The sequence below is a fragment of the Lipotes vexillifer genome, unplaced genomic scaffold (genome assembly GCF_000442215.2).
Source record: "Lipotes vexillifer unplaced genomic scaffold, Lipotes_vexillifer_v1.1 scaffold1837, whole genome shotgun sequence".
Lineage (NCBI taxonomy): Eukaryota > Metazoa > Chordata > Mammalia > Artiodactyla > Lipotidae > Lipotes > Lipotes vexillifer.
In genome coordinates this window covers 150,984-177,801 of record NW_006773077.1, presented here as the reverse complement: position 1 = coordinate 177,801, position 26,818 = coordinate 150,984, and the positions used below count along the sequence as shown (strand labels likewise).

Here is a 26,818-nt window from a genome sequence, read left to right as displayed (position 1 = left end):
GCCTCTCCCATTGCGGAGCACAGGCTCTGAACGCACAGGCTCAGCGGCCATGGCTCACGGGCCTAGCCGCCCCGCGGCATGTGGGATCTTCCCGGACCGGGGCACGAACCCGTGTCCCCTGCATCGGCAGGCGGACTCTCAACCACTGCACCACCAGGGAAGCCCAGAAGTATTTTATGATTTGCTTATAATTAAAATTGTGGCGAAGTTTATGCCTATTAGAAAAAAATACATAATGTTTGATTAGGAGCACTGGCCTTTTCTAATAGGTCTACCTAACTGGAATACCAAAGTGATGAAATCTCATAATCATCACTGGCAGAGTGTATTTACTTACAGTGCTACAAAGGCTAAAGCATGGCTACTACCAATTCTTAGGTATCTGACAAGCCACACACAATTCCACTACTTTCTGTGGGTGTTCAATTCACAGGAAGTTTATTATGAACTGATAATTAAAAGATCTGAGCTTAAAAAGTGACTCTACCACACACAAGTCTTGAAAAGTTGGGTATCACTGAACCAAGATGTAAAAAGAGGGGTTAAGCTGGATGATCTCTAAAGGCTCATTCAGCCTAATATACTGCATTCTAAGTAAATTCAATTCTCTATTCTAACTCCTCCTGGCTACTTCCTGTTGGAGCTATGAATGAAATAGTCAAAAGGTAGTTAGTGGGAGGTCAATATGAGTCTAGATTGATTTGCCAATTTAATTGGTAGGCAGCTTTTCAAACCCTAAAAATTATAGTCATTACAAACTTCTTTGTAACACAGAACCATCTAAAAACCACAACTCAATCTTTATAGCTAAGAATAAACCATGTGAGACCTGTAATATTTTATTTGTTAAAAATGAACAGCTTCAGAATAAATCTAAATGCAACTTTTCCAAAAAATGCCAAAAAGTACAGTGTAAAGCATCTCCTCATTACATATAAACTTTCATTTTGTGATGCATTGCATCAATGTTTTGGATACACCTTGATGCAAAGGGAAATTTAAGTTGCATCCTGTTAAAAAAACAAAAAAAAGCTTTAAGAACTGAAAAAGGATAATTATAACCACATTCCAAAAAGGGAAAATTTTCCTCCAAAAAAACATATTCTTTTGTTTATATACAACATGTTAGCACTCAAGAATTTTAATTTGGCTGTAACAAAGGCAAGATTCTGTATTTAAAAAGAAAATGAATTACAGATGCATGAAGAGCAAAAGTTTAATATACCAAAGACACTTTGTTTGATACACTTAATATCAATATTTGGGGCAATTTTTAAGATTAAAAAAAGGCATTAATAATAGCTCTGTACAATAATATTTAAAATAACAAGAAAACGAAAACATCTTTATACCATATTTTCACAAACTGTTCTAAGGACAGCAAACTCGTGCTCAGTTGTTTTTCCTTTGCTTCAAAATAAGTTACCAGTAATTCTCAACCAGTCTAAAATGTATTGTTCATAGATCGAATCTAAGCATTCATACTTGCAAAAACGTTTTGCATTGAGTCCTTGGCCTATGGAGAGACTACAGTTTAGTTTCAAATTGTATGACTGGCTTCCAATAATCCCTTTTCAGTAGACTTACAAGCAAAATACCAGATATTAAGGATCAGATTTAATTCTTTGGTATAAGCAGGAAACTGCTATTGATAGCTTTCCGTGGCTAGCATAAACCAAGTAACCCAAGGAGCATGAGAGACAACAATGAAGTCTAGTACACACCGCAAAGCAGGCAGGAGCCATAACTTAATGTTTCGTGTTTTCTTAACAGGGAAAATCAACACTAATAATACACTGCTTGGAAACTAACACCTACTTAGAGGTTTCAACATTATAGCAAACCAAAAAGTTAAGCTTCAAAATGACCAAACTTGTAACGTGTAGCCTATTTTGCTGCGTTTTGGCATTATACCCTAACTTATAATTTACAACCATCTAAGGACGTTTAGCACTAGCTTGGCACAACGAACTAACTCCTCCTAACCCTCCAGAGTGTGGGGGAAAACCCCTTTCTCACCATAAATGCCTGAACTTTATACAAGAAATCAGAAGCAAAGGTACAACACAAGGTTATGATGTAACTCTATTATCATTTTGCACTTTTTACCTGGTGACATATACATTTTTATTTTTAGAGCTGTATACTGTTTAATTTAGCAAACTTAAAGTTTAACTCTTCTAAAAAGAAGTCTAGGGCTTTATGGCTAATTTTACTATCAAAATATCTAAGGGACTCAATCCATTTTAAAATTCTAATTATTCTACATATCATTTGAAGAATTCTTTGTGGACACTAGACTCAACACTACACTAAATCCAAACAGTATACCTGTGACCTAGGTTTTAAAGTTTTTCTCCTCAGTTACCTGTCTTCCACCTGCTACTTCCTCTCATGCTTTCTTCATTTCCTAAACACAAATTATCAGATTTTTACACTAGACTTTCCTCAGAGGAGGCTCTCTATCAGATAACCTTGTAAACACCCATTTATAGCTTTCAAACACTAAAAACACTAACATTTTAAACTGAGCCTATGCCTAGAGTCACATTTCTTGTTAAAAGTTCAGCATTAAGGATTTACTTAATCCTTAATTTACTTAATCCTTAAACTCTGGAGGATTAACCTAACATTTGAAAAATGAACCAAGTTCAGATATTCCCATAAACCTTAAACCCCCAAACTGGAATTCTAATAATTTTTTTATATCCCTAATGAAGAAAAGTCAATTGCACTTATTACAACAACACTATTAAAGAATAAGTGACAGCAACAAAGGGACCTACTTCAAATCCTGAAGACCAAGATTTACCATGGCAAAGTGTAAAAAAATGGGCAAAGGTGATGAGATCCTAAATACCACTATCATAAAAATAATCAATTTCTATCTTTTCACCTTCTTTCTGATGCATGAGAAACCAAAGAAGTCAAATAGAGAATTGTTCTGTCTGGGCCAACCATGAAATCTTTAAGAACATATAGGTATAGTCCCTGTTTTTCTTTCAGGGCATTATTTATACATGTTAAAAAAAAACAACAACTTGAAAAATAAAAAATAAGAGTTATTTAGCCTTGTGAATATCTTGAAATAAAGTTTCTTGAATTTCTGTGATGCACTCTTCAAAGAATTCGATTTTTAAAAGAGTCATCACTCAAAAGTCCCTTTGACATGGGACCTATCCCACAGTTACAAAGCGGCTTCCTCCTTTGTTGAAAGTGAGAGTGGCTCTTTGTTCCTTCAGGATCCCAAATCGCTCATTCAAAGTCATCCCTGTCTAGAGAAAACGAAACAAAACAAAAATTAACAACTTGACTGTAAGCCACATTTGCTTTGGAACAATAATGTGATCATAATGGTGATTCACAGTAAAAACAGCTAACATTTCCTGAATATTTATATGTATGAACTCCTTTAATTCTAACAAACACCATACGAAATAGGTGAATTTAGTGAAGTTTAGAGAAGTTAGTTAAGCTTTAGAATTGAAACTGACTCAGAAACCCTATCTCCTAACCATTATAATATTATGTACTATATAAAACACATATGCTGTAATGCTTACAAGTTATATACCCAAAGATTTCTCTATTTGAATTATTTTTAGGGTCTGCAAACACTGCCACCAACTCTAGTGATGCCTCTGACAAAAGTTATTTAGATTTGTGAATATTTTGAAACAAATTTTCTTTAATTTCTGAGTTCATTACAAATACTTAAATCAAATTCAAATCAAAATCTGGTTTTGATTAAAAAAAGCACCCCAATTATACTTCATTTCTGAAAGGAAAGTAACAAATGACAAAATAAAATAAAAATCAGCAAAATAAATTTGGTCGAATTTCCTTCCATACAGAAATTCTTATCTTCAGTTCCAAAGATTCTTACGTCAATGACAAAATGCAACAAATAAAAATTCTCAGCAAATTACAAATAGAAGGGAACTTCCTCAATCTGATAAAAACAACCTACTGCTAACATCATGCTTAATGCTTTCTCCTCAAGCCTGGGAACAAGACAAGCAAACATGCTCTCAACACAGAACTGAAGGTCGTAGCCATTATAATAAAGAAGAAAAAGAAAAGGTTTAAAGACTGGAAAGAAACTCTAAAATCCTAAGTAATCTATAAAATTACTAAAAGTAGTAAGTGAATTTTAGCAAGATTACAAGATACAAGGTTAATACAAAAACTGTCAAAACCACGGTGAGATATACCACTTCACCTGAATCTGAATGTCTAAAATCAAACGACAGATAATAACAAATGTTAGCAAGGACATGGAAATATTTAGAACCCTCTTACATGCTGGTAGGAATGGTTCTGCAGCTACTTCTCCAGAAACAATCTGGTACTTCCTCAAAGGTTAAACACAGAATTACAATACGAACTAGCAATCCACTCTTAGGTATTTACCAAGGAGAAATAAAAACGTATACTCATATACAAACACACAAATGTATGTGAATGTACAGGTTTTTGTGTGAGCATATGTACATGAATGTTCAGAGGAGCATTATTCACAATAGACAAAGAATGGAAACAATCCAAATGTCCATCAACTGATAAATAAATAAAACACAGTATATCCATATGGTGGAATGTTATTCAGCCAAAAAAAAACAACAACAACTGATATTCATTATGGATAAACCATGAAAACACTATGCTAACTGAAAAATGCCCACCACAAAAGTTCACATATTATATGATCCCATTCATATGAAATGTCCGAAATAGGCAAATCCAGAGACAGAAAACAGATAGACCAGTGGTTTCCTGGGGTTGAGGAGCATTAGGACATCCTATTTAATTCATTATACAACATTTGTTTTGTTAATTAAAATGTTTTCAGTGAACAGCCCAGAGAAATACAGGGAAAAAAAATTTACCTGTTTTCCAACACTATTTATGTCAAATTGAAGGGGGACACCTTTAGGAACTTTCTTTACATCAGATTGCTCCCGTTTTGTCAAGAAAGAGGGCACAGCAGTACGAGTCAATCGTGGTTTCTGAGTTCTACCAGAAAAAAATTAAAGAGACCAGTTTAACAATCAAAAGAAGAAAAATAAATCATTTGGTACATAAGACATCTTGACTTGTACACATGTTCAAATGTATGAAGGCTACTTTATCTACATTCTCAAAAGAAAAAAAAAACCCAAAAACCTGGTTCTTTTTATTTTTTAAAGTATAGTTATTTACAATATTGTGTTAGTTTCAGGTGTAGAGCATAGTGATTCAGTATTTGCAGATTATATTCCATTATAGATTGTTACAAGATAATGGGTATAATTCCCTGTGCTACACAGTAAATCCTCATTGCTTATCTATTTTATATATAGTAATTTATACATTAATCCCAAACACCTAATTTTTTCCTTCTCCCTTCTCTCTCCCCTTTTGAGTCTGTTTCTGCATTGTATATACATTCATTTGTATTATTTTTTTATAATAGATTCAACATATAACTGATATCATATAGTATTTGTCTTTCTCTGACTTATTTCAGTAAGCATAACATTCTCTAGGTCCATCCAGGTTGCTGCAAATAACAGCATTTAATTATTTTTTATGGCTAATATTCCATATACATACATACATACATATATATACACGCCACATCTTCTTTATCCATTCATCTGTCGATGGACACTTAAGTGGCTTCCACGTCCTGGCTATTGTAAATAGAGCTGCAATGAACATTGTGGTACATGACTCTTTTGACATTATGGTTTTCTCAGGGTATATGCCCAGTAGTGGGATTGCTGGGTCATATGGTAGTTCTATTTTTAGTTTTTTAAGGAACCTCCATACTGTTCTCCATAATGGCTGTAACAATTTACATTCCCTCCAACGGTGCAAGAGGGTTTCCTTTTCTGCACACCCTCTCCAGCATTTACTGTTTGTAGATTTTTTGATGATGGTCATTCTGACTGGTGTGAGGTGACACCTCATTGTAGTTTTGATTTGCATTTCTCTAATGATTAGTGATCTTGAGCATCCTTTCATGCGTTTGTTGGCAATCTGTATATCTTCTTTGGAGAAATGTCTATTTAGGTCTTCTGGCCATTTTTGGATTGGGTTGTTTGTTTTTTTGTTTTTGAGCTGCATGAGCTGCTTGTACATTTTGGACATTAATCCTTTGTCAGTTGCTTCATTTGCAAATATTTTCTCCCACTCTGAGGGTTGTCTTTTCATCTTGTTTATGGTTTACTTTGCTGTGCAAAAGCTTTTAAGTTTAATTAGGTCCCATCTGTTTACTTTTGTTCTTATTTCTTATGGCTTGGGAGACTGATCCAAGAAAATACTGCTATGATTTATGTCAGGGTGTTTCACCTTTTTTCTCTTCTAGGAGTTTTATTGTTTCATGTCTTACATTTAGGTCTTTAGACCATTATGAGTTTATTTTTGTATATGGTGTGAGGGAATGTTCTAATTTCATTGTTTTACATGTGGCTGTCCAGTTTTCCCAGCACCACTTGTTGACAAGACTGTCTTTTCTCCATTGCACATTCTCACCTCCTTTGTCATAGATTAATGGACCATAGGTACATGGCTTTTATTTCTCTCTATTCTGATCCATTGATCTATGTGTCCTTTTTTGTGCCAATATCATGCTGTTTTGACTATTGTAGTATTGTAGTATAGTCTGAAGTCTGGTAGGGTCATACCTCCAGCTTTGTTCTTTTTTCCTCAGCAGGTGCTTTGGTAATTTGGGGTCTTTTGGGGTTCCATATAAATTTTAAGATTGTTTGTTTTAGTTCTGTGAAAAATGTCCTGGGTATTTTGATAGGGATTGCATTAAACCTGTAGATTGCTTTTGGTAATATGGTCATTTTAATAATATTAATTCTTCCAATCCAAGAGCATGGGATTATCTTTCCATTTCTTTGAATAATCTTCAATTTCCTTCATCAACGTTTTATAGTTTTCAGCATATAGGTTCTTCACCTCCTTGGTTAAGTTTATTCCTAGGTATTTTTTAAATGCAATTTTAAATGGGATTTTTTTTTTCTTTAACTTTCTCTTTCTGCTTTTCATTATAGTGTATAGAAACACAACAGATTTCTGTATATTAATCTTGTATCCCGCAACCCTGCTGAATTCAAAAAAATACTTGGTTCTTGACTGACTAATCTAGAGACTAAAATTTATAAATCGCTCACAGAATACCTCTGTAAGTAGAACTACAAACTTTTCAACAATTTGGAAGGATTGGTGATTTCCAAGTCTTGATCTTCTACTAAAATAAAGCAACCTCTAAAATCGTAGAGTATCATCCTAGGTTTTTATTTCAATCATTAAAATGGCTAGATAGTTAAAAACAAAACTCCATAAACCTAGAAAGTTGAAAAAATTTTTTATTATTTTATTTTCTTTTTATAATATGTTCATCACATCTCACAGAACTCATTTCATAACCTACTAATGGGCCACACACATAATGTGAAAAATATCAACACAGAGAGATTTTCCTCTGCCGTGTTAGAAGCTTGAGTACGTCTGCAAGAATTTCCAAGAAACTAGCCAATCTGCTAGACTACTGGCTGATACAGGACTTTAAATTTTAAGTATAGAGCTTAGATTTTCATTCCTGATACTTTTTGATGTGAAAAATTTAAGAGTGCCAGTTATGGTCTGGTCTATGGCTAGGTCAACTATCAGGTTGAATTTGATGATATGGTTTTAGAACTTTCTTGAAATGCATCCTTGACCTCCAGCCCTGTGCTTTAAGTCTCACATCTTGCCTGTCAAATCGGGGTTCAGTTCACCCCCCATCCCCTAGGCAACATCACTTCCGGCTTCAACCTAGAAAGTTTATAATGCAATACATATAACGGAATGGTTAACTAAATTAAGGTCATCTAGATAAAAGAATACATTATGAAGCCTTTAAAAAGAAGGTAGATCTGTATGTAATGAAAAGAAGTCCAAAGCATACTGGGGGGAGGGGGAGAAGGGAGCCAAGTATGCATGGTATTATCTCATTTATGATTATACATAAGAAATAGATGTACATAGTATGTTATATGGGTACCAATTTTTTAAATAAATATATGAAATTGTTAAACGTGGTTACTTTGGGGCTGTAGAACCAGGAATCAGGGAGCTTTTACTTTTAACTTTTTTTGTTATTTTTGATTTTTTTGTTTGTTTTTTTGGGGGGCCATGCTGTGCAGCTTGAGGGATCTTGGTTCTCCACCTGACCAAGGATTGAACCTGGGCCTCAGCAGTGAAAGCGCCTGCCGAGCCCTAACCTCTGGACCGCTAGGGAATCCCCTACCTTTAATTTTATATTATACTATTTCCACTTTATACCACAAGTATTACTTTTACCCTTGTCTCAGTTTGTCCTAACATGAACATCATACTCTGAAGAGAAGTCAAATATTTTTTCTATTATCTTATATAGAGAAGTTATAATTTTTGCAAAATCTAAAAAAGACTTACACTGGGCACTGCACTGCTCCTGGATTATCAATGGATACAGTCAAAATTCCTCCATTTGTGGTGGAAGTCCGCCACCTGGTTTCAAAAAACCAAAAATTTCATTAAAATGACAGTTTATGAATCCTATAGTGTATTCCACATTAAAACATACATTTTAAAGTAGCCATTACTTTTTCTTAGTTTTTTAGGAAATACAGACACCTGGGCCCCACCATGATGATATAATTAATCAGCATCCTGGGTGTAAGAACTAGACACCTGAATTTATTAAATATTTTTCAGTGTAACAAATACATGCACATAAAAAAATCAAATAATACAGAAAGGCTTCTAATAAGAAACAACAGTCCTTTACCCCACTATTCTCCCTTTCTGCTCCCCAGAGGCAGCACTTTTAACCTTTCCTGTTTTTCCTGCTTGCTAGTTAGTTACCTCCAGTTCACTAAACAAAATGCATATGTAATACTATCTTGCTATGGTAAGGATTCAGCTCATTACACTATCCTCTAGTTTCTCTTCCTACCTCTAAACGTTTTGATGGCTATATCACTATTTTACTTCCATTATAACTTTAAATATACTAAAATCTCTTTTTTTAGTAGTGTCTCTTGACATTATCCCCTACCCACTTTGTATAAAAGGACAGTAGCATCTCTAATTCCTTCCCTCCACCTCTTCACCCATTTTGTACCTCTCACTTTTTATCAGCTTTACTTTTATTTATGTTGGTCAAAATCTGACATTTATATCACACTGTTACCAAATTAAGTATTTTGTGCTTTGTTCTACAGATTGATTCTTAGAGTTCACAACAAATAAGCCGCATTTACATTATTACAATTATGTAAATACTGTTTATTGCAGAAGCAAATAGGTCATGTTCATTATTTTCTTTCTTTTGTTTTCCAATGCCTGACTCCTGTGCAAAAGAGTATTGCCAGCATCAAGTTCAAATAGTTGCCTTTGTGACACGCCAATTGCTCAAAATCATGCCCATTATAGATGGCATCATATCTGGACCATGATCATGTTTTATATGCTCTGTTTTCACTGAAGTAGCCATAATTTTAAATGATTTAATTTTAAAACCTGATCATATTGTTGGAGTGTTACAACTCACACTTGGGGAGTGCAATTCTAACAGACAAAAATACATTCTTGAAAAAAACCTTCATGGGGTAAGGAGAAAAAAACAATATGTGAAAAGGAAACATCCTATTGTTTTTAAAAATCTATAAATTTTCTAAAAGCGCTACTGGATTTCATTCTATTTATTCCCTGAATTGGTTCATTTGTTATGAAAGTAGTTATAAAAAAATAAAGAGCTGTTTCATTAAAAAGGAATAAACAGGCAAGAAAAAAATTAAAATACAGAGTAATGTATTTGGTGCTAAAACTTAAAACACTGACATGTGAAAATGAAAAAGGTTTTTGGGGAAAAAACAACAAAAACAACATAGGATTTATTTATTTCAGGCTCAATGGTTAATTCACTTTGGGTCTCATTTAATTTCTTTTCGACTGGGGTACAAAGTAATTTGGGTCACTACTATTCTGGGAGTTTTGAAATTACATCTTGAAAAACAAATTGAAACTTACTGACGAGTTCTCTTTGCTACTACATCGTCTAGCAGTTGTTCTGAGTTCAACTGGGCCTGAACCTGAAGGGAAAAAAAAAGCAGTAGATCCCATAGAAAGCAGAGGATCCCAAAGAAAGCAGAGGATTTGAATCCAAAGAGCTACCCTGCTCTGTAACTTTATAACCCAGTGTGGTGTGTGAATGCAGGAGAGGGGCATGTGCCTATTCTGACAACACCTCTTTGTTCAGGTTCCTGTATCAGAACAAGTAGTAAAAAGTTTATTCCTAAATAACATGTTAAATTCTTATAAGACACTGCCACTGAGGACAACAAAAGAGAAAATAGAAAAAAAAAAGGAATTAATCTAATGTCATGTTCTCCATATTCTAAACCCAAACCCTACCCAATCATGGGAAATTCTTATAAGACACTGCCACTGAGGACAACAAAAGAGAAAATAGAAAAAAAAAAGGAATTAATCTAATGTCATGTTCTCCATATTCTAAACCCAAACCCTACCTCAATCATGGGCCATGTCTATGATTGAGGATTACTAAAGGTGGATGTTCAGGATCCTTTGTTTGGGTAAAAAGAAAACACTACCAAGGGTTTTTTATACCTTCAGGCCTCTCCTGAAAAGAAAAGTTGCCTGACGAGTGTCTTTCTGATGACTTAATTTATTTCCACTCCTGGTAAAATTGGCTGGAATGTTATTTCTGCAACGAAAACATGTACACCATGAATAGTGTGGGCCACTTAACAACTTTCAAACATCTTGAAAAGATAAGCAAAAATATTTAAATTCATAGGATGAAAATCTGAGGTACACTAAACACAAAGACTCTGAATTATACCCTTGTTTACATGAAGCTATTGAGATCTGATTTACAAATACCTCCCTCTGTAGCAGACTACATAACAATGTGGTTAATTCTGACCTAATTTTTCTTACAAATATTCAACTGTCTAATATTCTGACATATAAGGTCTCTTCTGAAGACACTGAAATAACATTTTTAATGCTACTTTCTAAATTTGGTAAAAGACATAAATGTACAGATTTATTAACAGGATTAGTACAAAGAAAAGCACACCTAGGCACATCATGGTCAAACCGCTGAAAACAAAAAATGAAGAGAAAATCTTGAAATATAACATCTTCTCCAATTTTCTCTCCTTCACTCAGAAACCTTCATATATTAATATAAATCACACAGAAACTTACACTATTCCACTGTTTGCTCTCTCCTGCTTAGAACATTGTAATCTTAATTATATGTTTGACTTGACTTTCACCAATTCCTTTCTAGTTTCTATAGAAAGTTGGTAAAACATGAAAAAGCAAATTTTCATTTCTGTCTACTTATTTTTATAAATAAATGTTTAACAGGTCACCTAATCTTACCTCCAATCTTATAGAGGCTCAAATGCAAAATTTCCCTGCCAGCCCAATTAACATGGGCTCATTAATAGTTCATGTAATTGACAAGCTCTTATTTGAGAAGTTTCCCTTTTCCAAAAAAGTACTCTGAAATGATTCCCAAAAGAAAAAGAGATGATAGTTGAATAAAGCTGCAACTGTACCATTCCACTTATACAAAAACTTCATTTCAGGGTTTTTTTGCTTTGAATTATCTTCTATAAAAGATGAATAAAAGGCATTTGAAACTGAAATAATAAGAAAACTTTGCAGCCTGTCAACTACTTTATCCTTACAGAGAACAGAATACCATAACGATAGGCCACAATTTTTAAGTTTTGTTATACATTTTCTTTTTAATTTATTTATTTGGTTGTGCCAGGTCTTAGTTGGGCAGGTGGGCTCCTTAGTTGCAGCAGGGGGGCTCCTTAGTTGTGGCATGCAAACTCTGAGTTGCGGCATGCATATGGGATCTAGTTCCCTGACCAGGGATCAAACCCGGGTCCCCTGAATTGACAGCGTGGAGTCTTAACCACTGAGCCACCAGGGAAGCCCTGTTATACCTTTCTTAAATTAACAGAAAAATAATTTCAGCTTACGAAGCATTCACACAAAATTCTTTCAGGTTCGCTTTTCCCACAAATAACATACACTGTTTTATTAAGAGCCATTGAGACTATATAACAAATTCAGCTTTCAGAATTCTCAATTTTGAATAATTCTGGAAGAGGTGTTTTTACCAAAACGATCACCTTTTGCAATTTTACTCTATATGTCAAGAAAGAGAAAGACACAGAGTTATCTTTTTTAAAACGTTTATAATCAGTTAAATTCATCAATAACACTGGTTCTAAGAGATAATGAAGCTATTACTGAATACTTCCACATTGGATTTTCAAACAGACATCCCAAATATCTGTCTTGAAAATGACTAGATACCTACAAACATCACTGCAAATTCATTCCTTTGAACTCTCAGGGCAAGAAGTCCATCTTTATTTATGATGTATAACATAATATCGCCTTATATTTGAGTACTTACTTTCTATTTAACTGGTTAGGTCTCTTGAGAGCTGCAACTGGTTTTCTCTGTACTTCATTTTGTCTCAGAAGGTTTGCCTTCCTTTTTAACGCTGGAAAATATCGCTCTATATTCTTTCAGAAAGCAAGAAACTATGTTAATTAGATTGCTTTTTGCTCTATACCCTACTACAATAAACATTTCTGAGGCAGAATGGACAGGGACTGACCACTGCTTAGATGTACAGGTTGTGCTAAAACAACTTGAATATTTCCTGTCTAAGTGAAGAAAAAGATAACTACATTACACTTAAAATACTTGCAACAAAAGAAGAATTCAAACAGAATAATGAATTTTTTTCTATTTTGGTTATGTTCAGTTTGAGGTATTCTGAGGGATGCACAGGTGGTGAGGAAACATGGCTCTGGAGCTCAAGAGAAGAACCCTCTAGAGAGCCAGAAATGTAAATTAGGGAATCTTTTATATAAATATGATTTTGATATCAAGTGAAGAGATAAGAGAGCCAAGATCCAAAACAAATGTGTGAGAAGGAAAAAGGGAGGTTGTGATAGCAAAGAAGTCTGAGTAGAAAAACAAGAATTAAGAAAATTCAATGTCATAGAAAATAAGCACATGAAATATCCACGTTTTCTCCCTCTACATATATAAATTCAGTCCATCATTAAAGCCTAATTCAGGTTTCCATATTTCCCATGAAGTCTTAAAAGTCTCTGACAATATGGACTATATCTTTTATTTAATCTAGATTCTCTTATATTTTGAGAATCTGACAAGGGATTAATCTCCAAAATATACAAACAGCTCATGCAGCTCAATATCAAAAATATAACCCAATCAATAAATGGGGGGAAGATCTAAATAGACATTCTCCAAAGAAGACATCCAGATGGCCAAAAAGCACATGGAAAGATGCTCAACATTGCAAATTATTAGAGAAATGCAAATCAAAACTACAATGAGGTATCACCTCACACCAGTCAGAATGGCCATCATCAAAAAATCTACAAATAATAAATGCTGGAGCAGGTGTGGAGAAAAGGGAACCCTCATGCACTGTTGGTGGGAATGTAAATTGATACAGCCACTATGGAGAACAGTATGGAGATTCCTTAAAAAACGAAAAATAGAACTACCATACGACCCAGCAATCCCTCTACTGGGTATATAACCTGAGAAAACCATAATTCAAAAAGAGTCATGTACCACAATGTTCACTGCAGCTCTATTTACAATAGCCAGGACACGGAAGCAACGTAAATGTCCACTGACAGAGGAATGGATAAAGAAGATGTGGTATATATATACAATAGAATATTACTCAGCCATAAAAAGGAACAAAATAGTGCCATTTGCAGAGACATGGGTAGACCCAGAGACTGTCATACAGACTGAAGTGAGTCAGAAAGAGAAAAACAAACATCATATAATATCCCTTATATGTGGAATCTAGAAGAATGGTACAGATGAACTTATCGGCAAAGCAGAAATAGAGTCCAGATGTAGAGAACAAACTTATGGTTACCAAGGAGGGGAAGGGGGGAATAGGACAAATTGGGAGATTGGGATTGACATATATACACCACTAAGTATAAAACAGATAACTAATGAGAACCTACTCTTTAGCACAGGGACCTCTACTCAATGATCTGTGGTGACCTAAACGGGAAGGAAATCTAAAAACAGTGGAGATATGTATACCTGTAACTGATTCACTTTACTGTACAGCAGAAACTAACACAACATTGTAATGCAACTATACTCCAATAAAAGTTAAAAGAAAAAAAGAATATGAGAAGTATCACATAAATATCGATTGACTAAAAACCACAAAAATTACGATAGTCTTCATTTTCATGAGTGTTTGGAAAAGAAGTAAATAGAGGAATAAAGAATACTAAGAGTACAGAAGAAATGCTATGAGATCAGACTACTGATGGCCCATTTTGTCTTTAATAAAAATACCAAGGCTCATTTTTTTTTTTTTTTTTTTTTTTTTTTTTTTTTTTTAATGGTACGCGGGCCTCTCACTGTTGTGGCCTCTCCCGTTGCGGAGCACAGGCTCCGGACGCGCAGGCTCAGCGGCCATGGCTCACGGGCCCAGCCGCTCCGCGGCATGCGGGATCCTCCCCGACCGGGTGCGAACCCGTGTCCCCTGCATCGGCAGGCGGACTCTCAACCACTGCGCCACCAGGGAAGCCCCCAAGGCTCATTTTATAGGTAAATGTAAAAGTTCTTTCTATGATGCTACTGTCACACGTTGTTTTCCTTCAAAATACCTGCCATATTATAATCATATAGTTATTTGTGTGATAAATTATTTAACATTTATTTGAATTCTCCATGAAGACAGGGATTTTCTATTGAGTTACTGCAGAATCCCTTGCGTCTAGGACATACTGAGTATTCAGTCAACATGAAGTAAATGATGAATACATGAACAAGAACTTTAACAATCCATTAATATATGGGGAATTTGTGTTCCATGAATCTAAGGTTTGTACATGTGTATAAAACTGTTTACAAAAAATATCTAAGGATAAGTTTTTCTTACAGAATTTTGAGATAAAAAATTATTCCTTGAAGGAAAGAAATTAAGGTAGTTTATTTTTAATGCTATTTTATTAAAGTAATATTTACATACAATAAAATTTTAAGTGTACAGTTTGATGAAGTTGGGTAATTACATGTAATCATGTAACCACATCATAATCAAGATATAAAACAGTACCCTTACCCTTAAAAGTTTCCCTGTGCCCCTTTGCAGTCAATTTCCTTCCCCCACCTGACTCTAACCCCAGGCAATGGACTGATCTGTCACTATAGTTTAGCCTTTTCTACAATTTCAAATAAACAGAATCATAGTACATAGTGTTTTGTGTTTGTGTTCTTTTGCTTAGCATAATGTTTTGAGATGTACCCAGACTGTCTTGCACATTAACATTTATTCCTTTTTTATTGCTGAATAGAATTCCATAGTATGAAGATAAGGTATTTATAAACTGTCAAAATCAGACAAAAGATCAAAACTACCCATTAGCAGAAGATAACTGCTATATATGCAGCAACAACAAAAATTTTTTAAGTTCACAGAAGTACTAAATGGTTTAGTATTATTAGTCAAGTTAAAAGTTCTACAAAACATAACATACCCTCAGTTTTAGGAAACTGTGAACCTAAAATAGAAAAGTTACAGTACTGACATTGACAAGGTTATATATTCCAGTAGAAGAATTCCTTACAAACTTTTACTTGGCAGATATTTTAAGCTGACTTTCTCTAAACAAAAGAAAATTCATTCTTAGAGACAACCATTCCCCTCCAGGCACGGCCATTTGCTCTCTCAGTAAATACTAGAATGTAAATGAGTACGCTATCTTTCCCACTTAGTAATTCACTTCATAGGTAAGAAAATGTACATTTTTATTGAAATAAAATCTCACTAATTCACATAAACTGTGGAAAGGAAGAGAAAAAGTAACAAAAAGTCTAATTGTGGTCAGGACTTTTTTTAACGGTATAAAATTTCTAAGTATATGCAGCAATTCAAGGACAATTAACTTACTTAGGTAATTTGTTTAATGAATAGAAAAGGATGGTGTAAGTTACTTATATGTAAAAAGAAATTGTCTAAACTGCTAGAAAATGATCTGCTTCACAAGTACCACAGTCGATTCTGTTGAGACATTAATCTGTATTCAGGTTGAGAGAAAGGTTCTTAAGAAACAGCAAATTTCAAACCATACCTTTTCCAAAATCATTCAAACTTTAAATAAAAGGATCTTACAATTCAGCACATTCTCTTTCAATTTTCACTATTTTTAAACAACTCAAAAGACTACCACATGTGGTAACTTAAAATTTTTACTGGAGCAAGTTCTGTAATAAAGTTTTAGAGAATAGCTGCTGGTGACAGCAGAATTGAAAAGTTAAGGGGTGAAGACAGTTGTGGTTAACCAGAATACAGATACTTAAGACAATTTAAGAAATGAATGTCCTGAATTTTTGTATTAAAATATGTATTACTTTCATAATCAGAGAAACAAAAGGGGTTAAAAAACAGCAAGGTGGAACATTAAATTCCTTGGTGGCTCAGACTTACTAAACATAAGAAGTTAAAGAAAAACCATTTGTGAAACTGTTTTAAGTAATGTTTTATACAGCCAATTCAAAAATTACTCATTGAGATGTAATTAAAAATTCAGTTAAGATTTGAAAAGTAGTTAATTTATGGTGGGTAAATAATTGTAACTCTAATTAAAAGTATCAACTAGGGGACACAGGTATCCGCCCAAGAGAAATGAAAACCTGTGTCCATACAGACTTATAGGCAATGTTCACAGCAACATATTCACAATACCCAAAAAAGTGGAAAAAAACAAAATGTCGTCCATCAACTGGTGAATGGGTAAACAAAATATCCATACAATGAAATATTATTCACTAATAAAAAGAGATGAAGTACTGAGACATGCTACAACATGATGAACCTCAAAAGTATTATGGCTAAATGCCAGCCCACATACTATTGTATGATTCCATTTACAGGCATACCTCAGAGTTACTGGGGATTTGGTTCCAGACCACTGCAATAAAGCAAATATCACAATAAAGTGAGTCACATGAATTTTTGGTTTCCCACTACATATAAAAATTTATATTTACGCTACACTGTAGTCTATTAAGTGTGCCACAGCATTATGCCTAAAAAAACAACATACATACCTTAATCTAAAAATGCTTTATTGCTAAAAAATGCTACGCGTCATCTCAGACTTCAGCGAGTTGTGATCTTTTTGCAATAGTACCATCAAAGATCACTGATCACCATAACAAATATAATGATGAAAGAGTTTGAAATATTGCGAGAATTACCAAAATGTGACACAGAGACACAAAGTGAGCAAATGCTGTTGGAACAACGGCACCAACAGACTTGCTCAGTGCAGGGTTGCCAAAAATCTTCAATTTGTAAAAAGACGCAGTATCTGTGAAGCACAATAAAGTGAAGTACAATAAAACAAGGTATGCCTGTATATGAAATATGCCAGAAAGGCAAATTTATAAAATATCTACAGCAAGTAGATTAGTGGTTGCCTGGGGCATATCACAGGGTATGACTGTGAATGGACTTGAGATTTCTTTTTAGAGTGACAGAAATGTTCTAAAATTAATTATTGTGATGATTGTTCAACTCTATAAATATTCTAAAATTCACTGAATTGTACACTTAAAACAAATGAATTTTATAGTATAAAATTATACGTCAATAACCTGTTAAAAACTGCACACACACACACACACACACACACACACACACACACACACACAGGGAAAGTCAAGAACCTGTAAAAAAAATTTTATATTTGAGAATGTGGAAATCTAGGTATTCTTCATGAATGACAATAATTATTATTTAATTATTGAATTTTTTATATAAGCCCCAGAGTACTATATTAAAAAAACCCAAAATATTCAAATAAAATGCTCTCTCAAGCTCATTCACAGAAATATTAGCACGAATAAAGGAAAAGGGTTTCTTTCTCTTTTTTTAATTGAAGTATGGTTGATTTACATATTGTGCTCGTTTCAGGTGTAGAGCAAAGTGATTCAGTCATAAATATATATATATTTCAGATTATTTTCCATTATAGGTTATTATAAGATGCTGAATATAGTTCCCTGTGATAATACAGTAAATCCTTGTTGCTTATCTATTTTACGTATAGTAATTTGTATCTGTTAATCCCATACTCCTAATTTATCCCTCCCCCCTCCCCATCCCCCTTGGTAACTGTAAGTTTGTTTTCTATGTCTGTTGAGTCTTTCTGTTTTGAATACAGATTCATTTGTAAGGAAAAGAGTTTCTGACTCAGGATTAGCCATCATCCTACCTTGTCACTTAGAGGTGGTCGATTCATAGGACTAATTCCTTTTCGAATTCCAGTTGCTTTCCTAGCTGCAAGGCCAGTGATAACTCCATAAGGACGTCTCTTTCCAGGCATCACTCTTCCTCTACGGCTCAGACTATTCTTACCAAAACCTGGAGGAGAGGAGGAAAATAAAAAATCAATCTAAGACTGCAACTGAGTGGCACACAGGTCACAGGATATTCTATTTCTTAAGTAGGGTGGAGGATATGAGAGTTTTTTTTCATTTATTATTATTCATATAATATTTCTTATATTATTATTATATTACTATTTATATAACTTCTTTAAAATTACATAAAATATTTCATTTTTAAAGAGGCAATAAGCTATTGGAAAGGGTTCGGCTGCTGTAATGGACTGCAAAGGACTAGAGGATTCTCACATTTCCCCCCAGCTATCCTCTCTTTGGCATTACTTTCTCAACAAACAGAACAGTCTCAACTTTCCCTGTGCAGCATGGTAGCCACTAATCACATGTGGTTATTGAGTACTTGAAATATGACTAGTCTGAATTGAGATGTAACAAAAGAATGTATAATATTTCATTAATAATTTTATATTAATCATATGTTAGAACGATATTTTAGATGTACTGGGTTAAATAAAATATATTATTAATATGTGGCTCACATTTTATTTGTTGGATGGCACTGATCCAGAGTGGAATCACCAGCTCATCTCCTATTTTCTTACGATGTTGCAATCTGGCTTCTTTGTTTTCAGTCTTATTATATTCAAACTGCTTTTGCTAAAGTCTGCAGTAAACTCCAATGGATATATATTTTAATCTCTGCGGCATATGACATTACTGACTTTGCTTTTCCATTATGTATCTTACCTATTTAAATACTTATTTTCTAATTATGAAAAAGTAAACGTGCTCAGTACAGAAATCTTAAAAACATATAAAGTACAAATAAGAATATAAAAGCCACCACCATTAGCCCACCACTTAGAGACAACTACTAACATTTTATATTTTTCTAGTCTTTTACTTGTATACATACATTTCAAATTAACACTTTTAGTTTCAACCGTCTTTAAGCAACTCAAAAGACTATCGCATGAGGTAATTCACAATTTTGTAGTACCATGTGCCCAGAAAATGGACTGAGTCAATCTTCCAGCAACCACATGTCACTACTCCATATACTACTTTGTAGTCTACATTAACACTGTATTGTGAATATTAATCCTATGTCTTTAATATTCATACTAATAATTTTAGTTACTTCTAATGTTACACTATTATAAATAACATTGCAATAACACTACAGATAACATTTTTATACACATCCATGATATTTCCTCAATATATAAATTTCCAAAGATGTATGTATCAAAGAGTAAAGCAAATTCTAAAGGATTTTGATTCATATTGTAAAAAATCCCCTCCAGAACAACTATATTTATTTATATTCCCAGGAACATAAGGGTGCCACTTTTTCCGTATCATTGACAACTTTGAATATTATTCTTTTTAATCTTTATCATTTAGCATTTGAGATAAAAAAAAACAACAACTTGTATTTGGTAGTTTACTAGTAATAATGAACACTTTCCATGGGTTTTTTGACTATCTGTATTCTTCCACTCACAAACTATCATGTTCATAAACCAGTTTTCTAGGGTCAAGTTCTAATTTCCTTTGACGCTTTGATAGAAGAATTACTTTAAGTTTATAATTAATTTATCAAGAATCGACATTTTACAATATTCAGGAACATGTTACGTCTTTCCACTTATTCAAGTCTGCTTCTGTCACTAAATTGGCTCAGTAAAGTTTCAAGCTTTTCCTCCCATAGGTCCTGCACATTTCTTGTTAAGCTTATTACTAGGTATTTTATACATTTGTTGTCAATCACAAAAAAAGGTTCCTTATCTATTAATAATCTTCATATTGTCATTCCTGGGATTACAGAAAGCTACTGAGGTTTTAATTAATAGCTTTTAATCAGCCATTCCACTGAATTCACTTATTAGTTCTAATAGTCTTTCAAATTATTTTCTTGGGATTTCTGAGTGACAATCATATTACCCACAAATGATACTATCTTCTTCCTTCCAATAATTATACCTCAAATTCTTTTACTTCTTAATGCAATGGCCAGAAATTCCAGAGAACTATGCTATGTAACAACTGTGATATTGGGCATGCTTATCTTAATTCTAATTTGGGGGGGAATGTCTTTAGAATGGAATCCTGTATAATACTATACACCTGCAATGTGGTAACAGGTCTACCAACCTGTTTCATAGTCAAACTAAACAAAGTTAAAATAGTTTACTGTAGGATTTCTCAGGACTGTGTGTGATGAATCTCTTAAGCCATAATCATGTATATGTCACTGTCGAATTTATCTAATTCCATAATGCTTTTTTGTGGTGTACCTACTTTGAGACCAGAATTCAACTAGAAAGTTACAAAAACCTGTTATGTTATGATGGTTGAACCATTTACCAATTTATTGCCTTTCAGCTCCCAATTCACTCTACTGTCCCGCTTCTGTTACTGGAACATTTCTCTTACCAGCTGGCTCGATGTTAAGCTTTATCAGCAGAGGGCACTGGAGGGACTCTAGAAGAAGAAGGAGCTTTTCTTCCAAGTTCCAGTGTGCACCTCAAGGCTTGCTCCTGTGGCATAGGACACCCAGTGGCACTCATTATCCCTCCCCTGAAAGCTGAGACTATGGTGAGACAAGGGAGGCGCCTAGGGCATAAAATCTGAGAATGAGTGACACCTTAAATTTTAGGCCCTCGGTATCTATCTAGATCTAGTCCTAGGCATCACTCTAATTCTGGCCCTGCTCATCCTCCAGTGAATTAAAGCTGCATCACCCCTATAGATCACTTCCCAGTGAATTCCGCCAGCACAGCAACTCAGTGTGGTAGGGAGTTCTTGTAGATTTGTTCCCTTTTTGGGTGCTCTGCCTCAGTACTAAAGGTGCTGATTTTATTACTTTTATAATCAGCAAAAAAGCAATAAAGATACAATTTTTTAAAATATTAGGATCAAATTATTGCTGTTCCATGTGTGATTCCCTTCTAGAATTGCAACCAATCGAAGATTAAGCATGTTGGGGAAACCTGTATATTCAAATTAAATCTACAACTACTTGCTATTTTTATTTGTATTAAATAATGAAGCAGCTACCACTGTGCTAGTTACTGTTCTGAGTACCTTAATTTAAATGAGCACTTGATGAAATTGACGCTAACATCTCAATTTTGCAAGTGAGTAAAGTGAGGCAAAGAAGAGTGACTACCCAGAGGGCACAATTAGAAAATGGCAGAGCCATGATCTAAGTGCAAGTTTGTGTGGCTCGAAAAACTGAGCATTTTCCAAACTGTTATATATAAAAATTAAAGAAATAAAAGGCAGAATATAATCTATGGTACATTTCCAAAGAGAAAAACACAGCTATGACAGAAAAAGCAGGCTCTGAGCTAGGTATTACAAAACAGGCAAGATGTGAATAGGGAGAGAGGCATAAAGTGACAAATACAAAGACATGGGCAACCACAGTGATTTGAGAGACAGTCTAGAGAAAAGGATAAGAAGTGAATGGAAAACTACAATGAGGTATCACCTCACACCAGTCAGAATCACCATCATCAAAAAATCTACAAATAAATGCTGGAGAGGGTGTGGAGAAAAGGGACCCCTCTTGCACTGTGGGTGGGAATGTAAATTGATACAGCCCCTATGGAGAACAGTGTGGAGGTTCCTTAAAAAACTAAAAATAGAACTACCATACGATCCAGCAATACCACGACTGGGCATATACTCTGAGAAAACCATAATTCAAAAAGAGTCATGTACCACAATGTTCACTACAGCTCTATTTACAATAGCCAGGACATGGAAGCAACCTAAGTGTCCATCGACAGATGAATGGATAAAGAAGATATGGCACATATATACAATGGAATATTACTCAGCCATAAAAAGAAAAGAAATTGAGTTATTTGTAGTGAGGTGGATGGACCTAGAGTCTGTCATACAGAGTGAAGTAAGTCAGAAAGAAAAAAACAAATACTGTATGCTAACACATATATATGGAATCTAAAAAAAATGGTCATGAAGAACCTAGGGGCAGGATGGGAATAAAGATGCAGACCTACCAGAGAATGGACTTGAGGTCACGGGGAGGGGGAAGGTTAAGCTGGGACAAAGTGAGAGAGTGGCATGGACATATATACACTACCAAATGTAAAACCGATAGCTAGTGGGAAGCAGCCGCATAGCACAGGGAGATCAGCTCGGTGCTTTGTGACCACCTTGAGGGGTGGGATAGGGAGTGTGTGACAGAGGGAGATGCAAGAGGGAAGAGATATGGGGATATATGTATATGCATAGCTGATTCATTTTGTTATAAAGCAGAAACTAACACACCATTGTAAACCAATTATATGCCAATAAAGATGAAAAAAAAAAGACTATACTTGAAAGGGAACTGAGCGGGGGCTCACCGAATTCATGATCAGATTATATCAGTCTAGAAGCGGTATCTTACACTGAATGGAAGAAAGAGGGAGAAGGCAGTGAAACCATTTCAGATGCTATCACAACACTCAAACACAACATGATAAGGGACTGGGAAAGGAACAAAGAAATTTGAATGTATTCCAAAAGAATGAATGAATTAGTAGAACAAAGAGAAAGTTTAAAGAGAGGAGGAATCCATTATTATACCAAAGTTTGAGGTGTAGAGGAAAAAGACTCATGAGAAAATCTCATTAACAAGAATAAAAGGGGAGGGAGAGGGAAGGACTGGGAGTTTGGGATTAGCAGATACAAACTAATATATATATAGGATGGATAAACAACAAGGTCCTACTGTATAGCACAGGGAACTATATTCAATATCCTATAATAAACCAAAATGGAAAGAATATGAAAAAGAATTTATCCATCTAGAACTGAGTCACTTTGCTGTACAGAAGCAATTAACACAACATTGTAAATCAACTATACTTCAATAAAATTTTAAAAAAACAAGAATAAAAGGAGACAAGTATGGGATAGAATTCTATTCCTGGGTGCCTTCTATTTCTGACTGTTATAGTCATTGTTCCCATACTTATCACCCGTTCTACCATCTTTTTTTTTTTGCGGTACACGGGCCTCTCAGTGTTGTGGTCTCTCCCGTTGCGGAGCACAGGCTCCGGACGCGCAGGCTCAGCGGCCATGGCTCACGGGCCCAGCTGCTCCGCAGCATATGGGATCTTCCCAGACCGGGGCACAACCCCGTGTCCCCTGCATCGGCAGGCGGACTCTCAACCACTGCGCCACCAGGGAAGCCCCGTTCTACCATCTTTTATTTCTTTCCTTCCAGTGGCTTCTTATCCTCTACCTTCTAACAAGCCTAGATCATCCCTTCCTCCTTCCTCCTTTTCTATCTTTGAACAAACTTCATTAGCTCTATCTCAGTTTTAGCAATGGTTGTATTTTTCACGCTGTCATTGTCATGTTTCATGCAATAGTCTTTTCTCGGTTTTCATCCATTCAGCCCCTTTAGAAAGTTCTCATCTTTCTAGAGTAACTTCATTCTCATTACTTCAACTACTACCTCTATGAAGGTCCTTTCACATTTTCAGCTCCACTAGAGCAGCAGTTTAACACTACTAGCCATGTATGAGAAGCACATATGGAGGTTAAAAAACAAAAAACAAAAAACAAACCCAGGCCCTACTTCTGCAGATTCTGGTTCAGTAGCAATGGAGTGCAGCCAGAGCATCAGTCTAATTTATAAAACGCCACAGATGCAACCAACGTTGAGAACAACTAAAACTAGACACAGGAATTTTCATCTTTCCTTTAATCGTTAGCCCAATCCCTTCATGAATTTCTTTCACACACACATCAAGCTGCCTAAATAATTTCTGTAGTCTGATCACTTACATGAAGGTTTGAGGGATTTTCTGGGAAATATCATATCACAGAGTGTATGCAATCATATTACTGGCTCCCTTCAAAGAAGCATACAACTATTTCTCTGTTTCCTCTGCCTCTAAAAGAAATAGCATCCTCAAACTTTTTGGTCTCAGGACCTCCTTATACTCTTAAAAGTTACTGAGGACCCCAAAGAGTTTTTGTTTCTGGTATTTCTGATATATAGGGTTTATGTTTACTGCATTTACCACACTACAAATGAAAACTAAGACATTTAAAAACTATTTGTTATTTTATTAAAACAACAATGAACTCACAACATGTAGGGCAAATAACATTTTTAATGAAAAATAACTACTGCATTCCTAAACAAACAAAAATATCTAATAGGAAGAGTAGCATTGACCTGCATTTTTGCAAATCTCTTTAGTGTGTGGCTTAATAGGAGATAGCTAGATTCGCATTTCTGCTTCTGCTTCTGCTTCCAATATGTATTATTTATCACATGTCATGTAGACTTTGGAAAGTCCACTATACATTCATGAGAGAATAAGCCTGAAAACACAATGTCTTAGTATTATAGAAATAGTTTTTTTTTTTTTTTTTTGCGGTACGCGGGCCTCTCACTGTTGTGGCCTCTCCCGTTGCGGAGCACAGGCTCCGGACGCACAGGCTCAGCGGCCATGGCTCACGGGCCCAGCCACTCCGCAGCATGTGGGATCTTCCCGGACCGGGGCACGAACGCGTGTCCCCGGCATCGGCAGGCGGACTCTCAACCACTGCGCCCACCAGGGAAGCCCTAGAAATAGTTTTGACCATGTGAACCCCTTGAGTCTTGGGGATTCCCCAGGATCTCTGGACAGCACTTTGAGAACTGCTGTTGTATAGTATTCCATCTCTGAAAGACATTTAGGTTGTTTGTACAAGTATGTATTGAATGACTAAATTATATTTCAGGTACAGAATTAGGAAGACTTTATTCACTTATTTGTTCAGCTGTCAAAAATAAATTACTGAGGGACTCCTCTGGTGGTCCAGCAGTTAAAGCTCTACACTCTCAATGCAGGGGGCCCGGGTTCAACTCCTGGTCAGGGAAACTAGATCTCGCATGCCACAAGTACAAGCCCGCATGCTACGACTAAAGATCCTGCACACGGCAAAGAAGATCCCAGGGGCCGCAACTAAGAACCGGTGCAGCCAAATAAATAAATAAATAATTTTAAAATCAATCAATCAATCAATAAATAATTGAGTATTTGCTAAGGGCTCTCTGTGCTACTTATTCCCTTACCTCAAGCTAACATCCTCACTGACATTACAACGTGGAAATCTGAACTTTTACAAACCAATTAGAGCTTAAGGAAATCCCATACCTCTCTGAACATTCAGTGACAGCAGCAGCTGTTCTATTTTAGGCCCTGACACATGTAAGTGGAGAACACACAAGCGCAATTTCAATCTTAGAAAATCCTAAGCTGCCGCTGAGTATCATTTAACTCAAGGCTGAGATTATAACCCCTGTAAAAGGAAAGCTTTTCTGATTCTTCATGAATCAGATCCTATTTCACCTTATCCATTAAATCACCACTAATTTTCTTAGGCCAAAATCCCTATCTAAAATCCTGTAGTACAATCAGAATTTCTCTTATGATATTTCTCAACTCTATGTTTTCTACCTTATCTCTGTTACTAGAAATTCCTTGAAGTAAAAGAGTACATCTTGGGCTTCCCTGGTGGCGCAGTGCTTGAGAGTCCGCCTGCCGATGCAGGAGACGCGGGTTCGTGCCCCGTTTCGGGAAGATCCCACATGCCGCGGAGCGGCTGGGCCTGTGAGCCATGGCCACTGAGCCTGCGCGTCCGGAGCCTGTGCTCCGCAAATGGGAGAGGCCACAACAGTGAGAGGCCCGCATACCGCAAAAAAAAAAAAAAAAAAAAAAAAAAAGAGTACATCTTTACATACCCTGACAACCTGGTCAGTTCAGAGCATTTATCAGGTATTTAACAAACGATTAGCATAAATAAATATATTTCTGGCTTCTATGAACTCTGAAATTATTTTAAAACAAATCATATATAAAGTATGGTATGTTGAGTAACATTTATAAGAAACCTTTAAATATAAATCACTGGAATTAAATATTAATTTTCTATAGCTAAATACCTATTACAAGATTTACTTACTTGGGTTCAGCTATCCAAGAAATTACTAGGGAAGAATAAATTCTTCTGCAGGGTCTAATCTTAGTTACAGGCATATGTTGAGGATATGTTGGCATATTAGCTGTTAAACATAGGATTAATTATGTTCAACCTATTGGAGATTATTTTCTCAGTTTTTTAACATATAGGATAAAAATCAACTTAGGAATTAGTTTATCAAACATTTTTTCACATGTGTAAAAAAGATCTAGAGTTTTAAAAATCTGAACAAATGTTCATTCTAAAATGCTGATGTGGGCTTCCCTGGTGGCACAGTGGTTGAGAGTCCGCCTGCCGATG

At 35.2% G+C, this 26,818-nt stretch overlaps 1 protein-coding gene across 1 annotated transcript in view; it reads right to left on the bottom strand.

Moving 5' to 3' along the window:
- Nucleotides 1-2,708: 2,708 nt before the first annotated feature.
- Nucleotides 2,709-26,818, bottom strand: part of FYTTD1 (forty-two-three domain containing 1) — a 30,139-nt gene continuing 6,029 nt past the window's right edge. The window contains exons 3-9 of the mRNA XM_007448010.1: nt 18,385-18,533; nt 12,494-12,606; nt 10,651-10,747; nt 10,051-10,112; nt 8,452-8,526; nt 4,890-5,016; nt 2,709-3,275 (exon numbers count right to left, since the gene is read on the bottom strand). Coding sequence (XP_007448072.1) covers nt 3,177-3,275; nt 4,890-5,016; nt 8,452-8,526; nt 10,051-10,112; nt 10,651-10,747; nt 12,494-12,606; nt 18,385-18,533 — 722 coding nt within the window. The 3' untranslated portion in view covers nt 2,709-3,176. The remainder of the gene's footprint in view (nt 3,276-4,889; nt 5,017-8,451; nt 8,527-10,050; nt 10,113-10,650; nt 10,748-12,493; nt 12,607-18,384; nt 18,534-26,818) is intronic.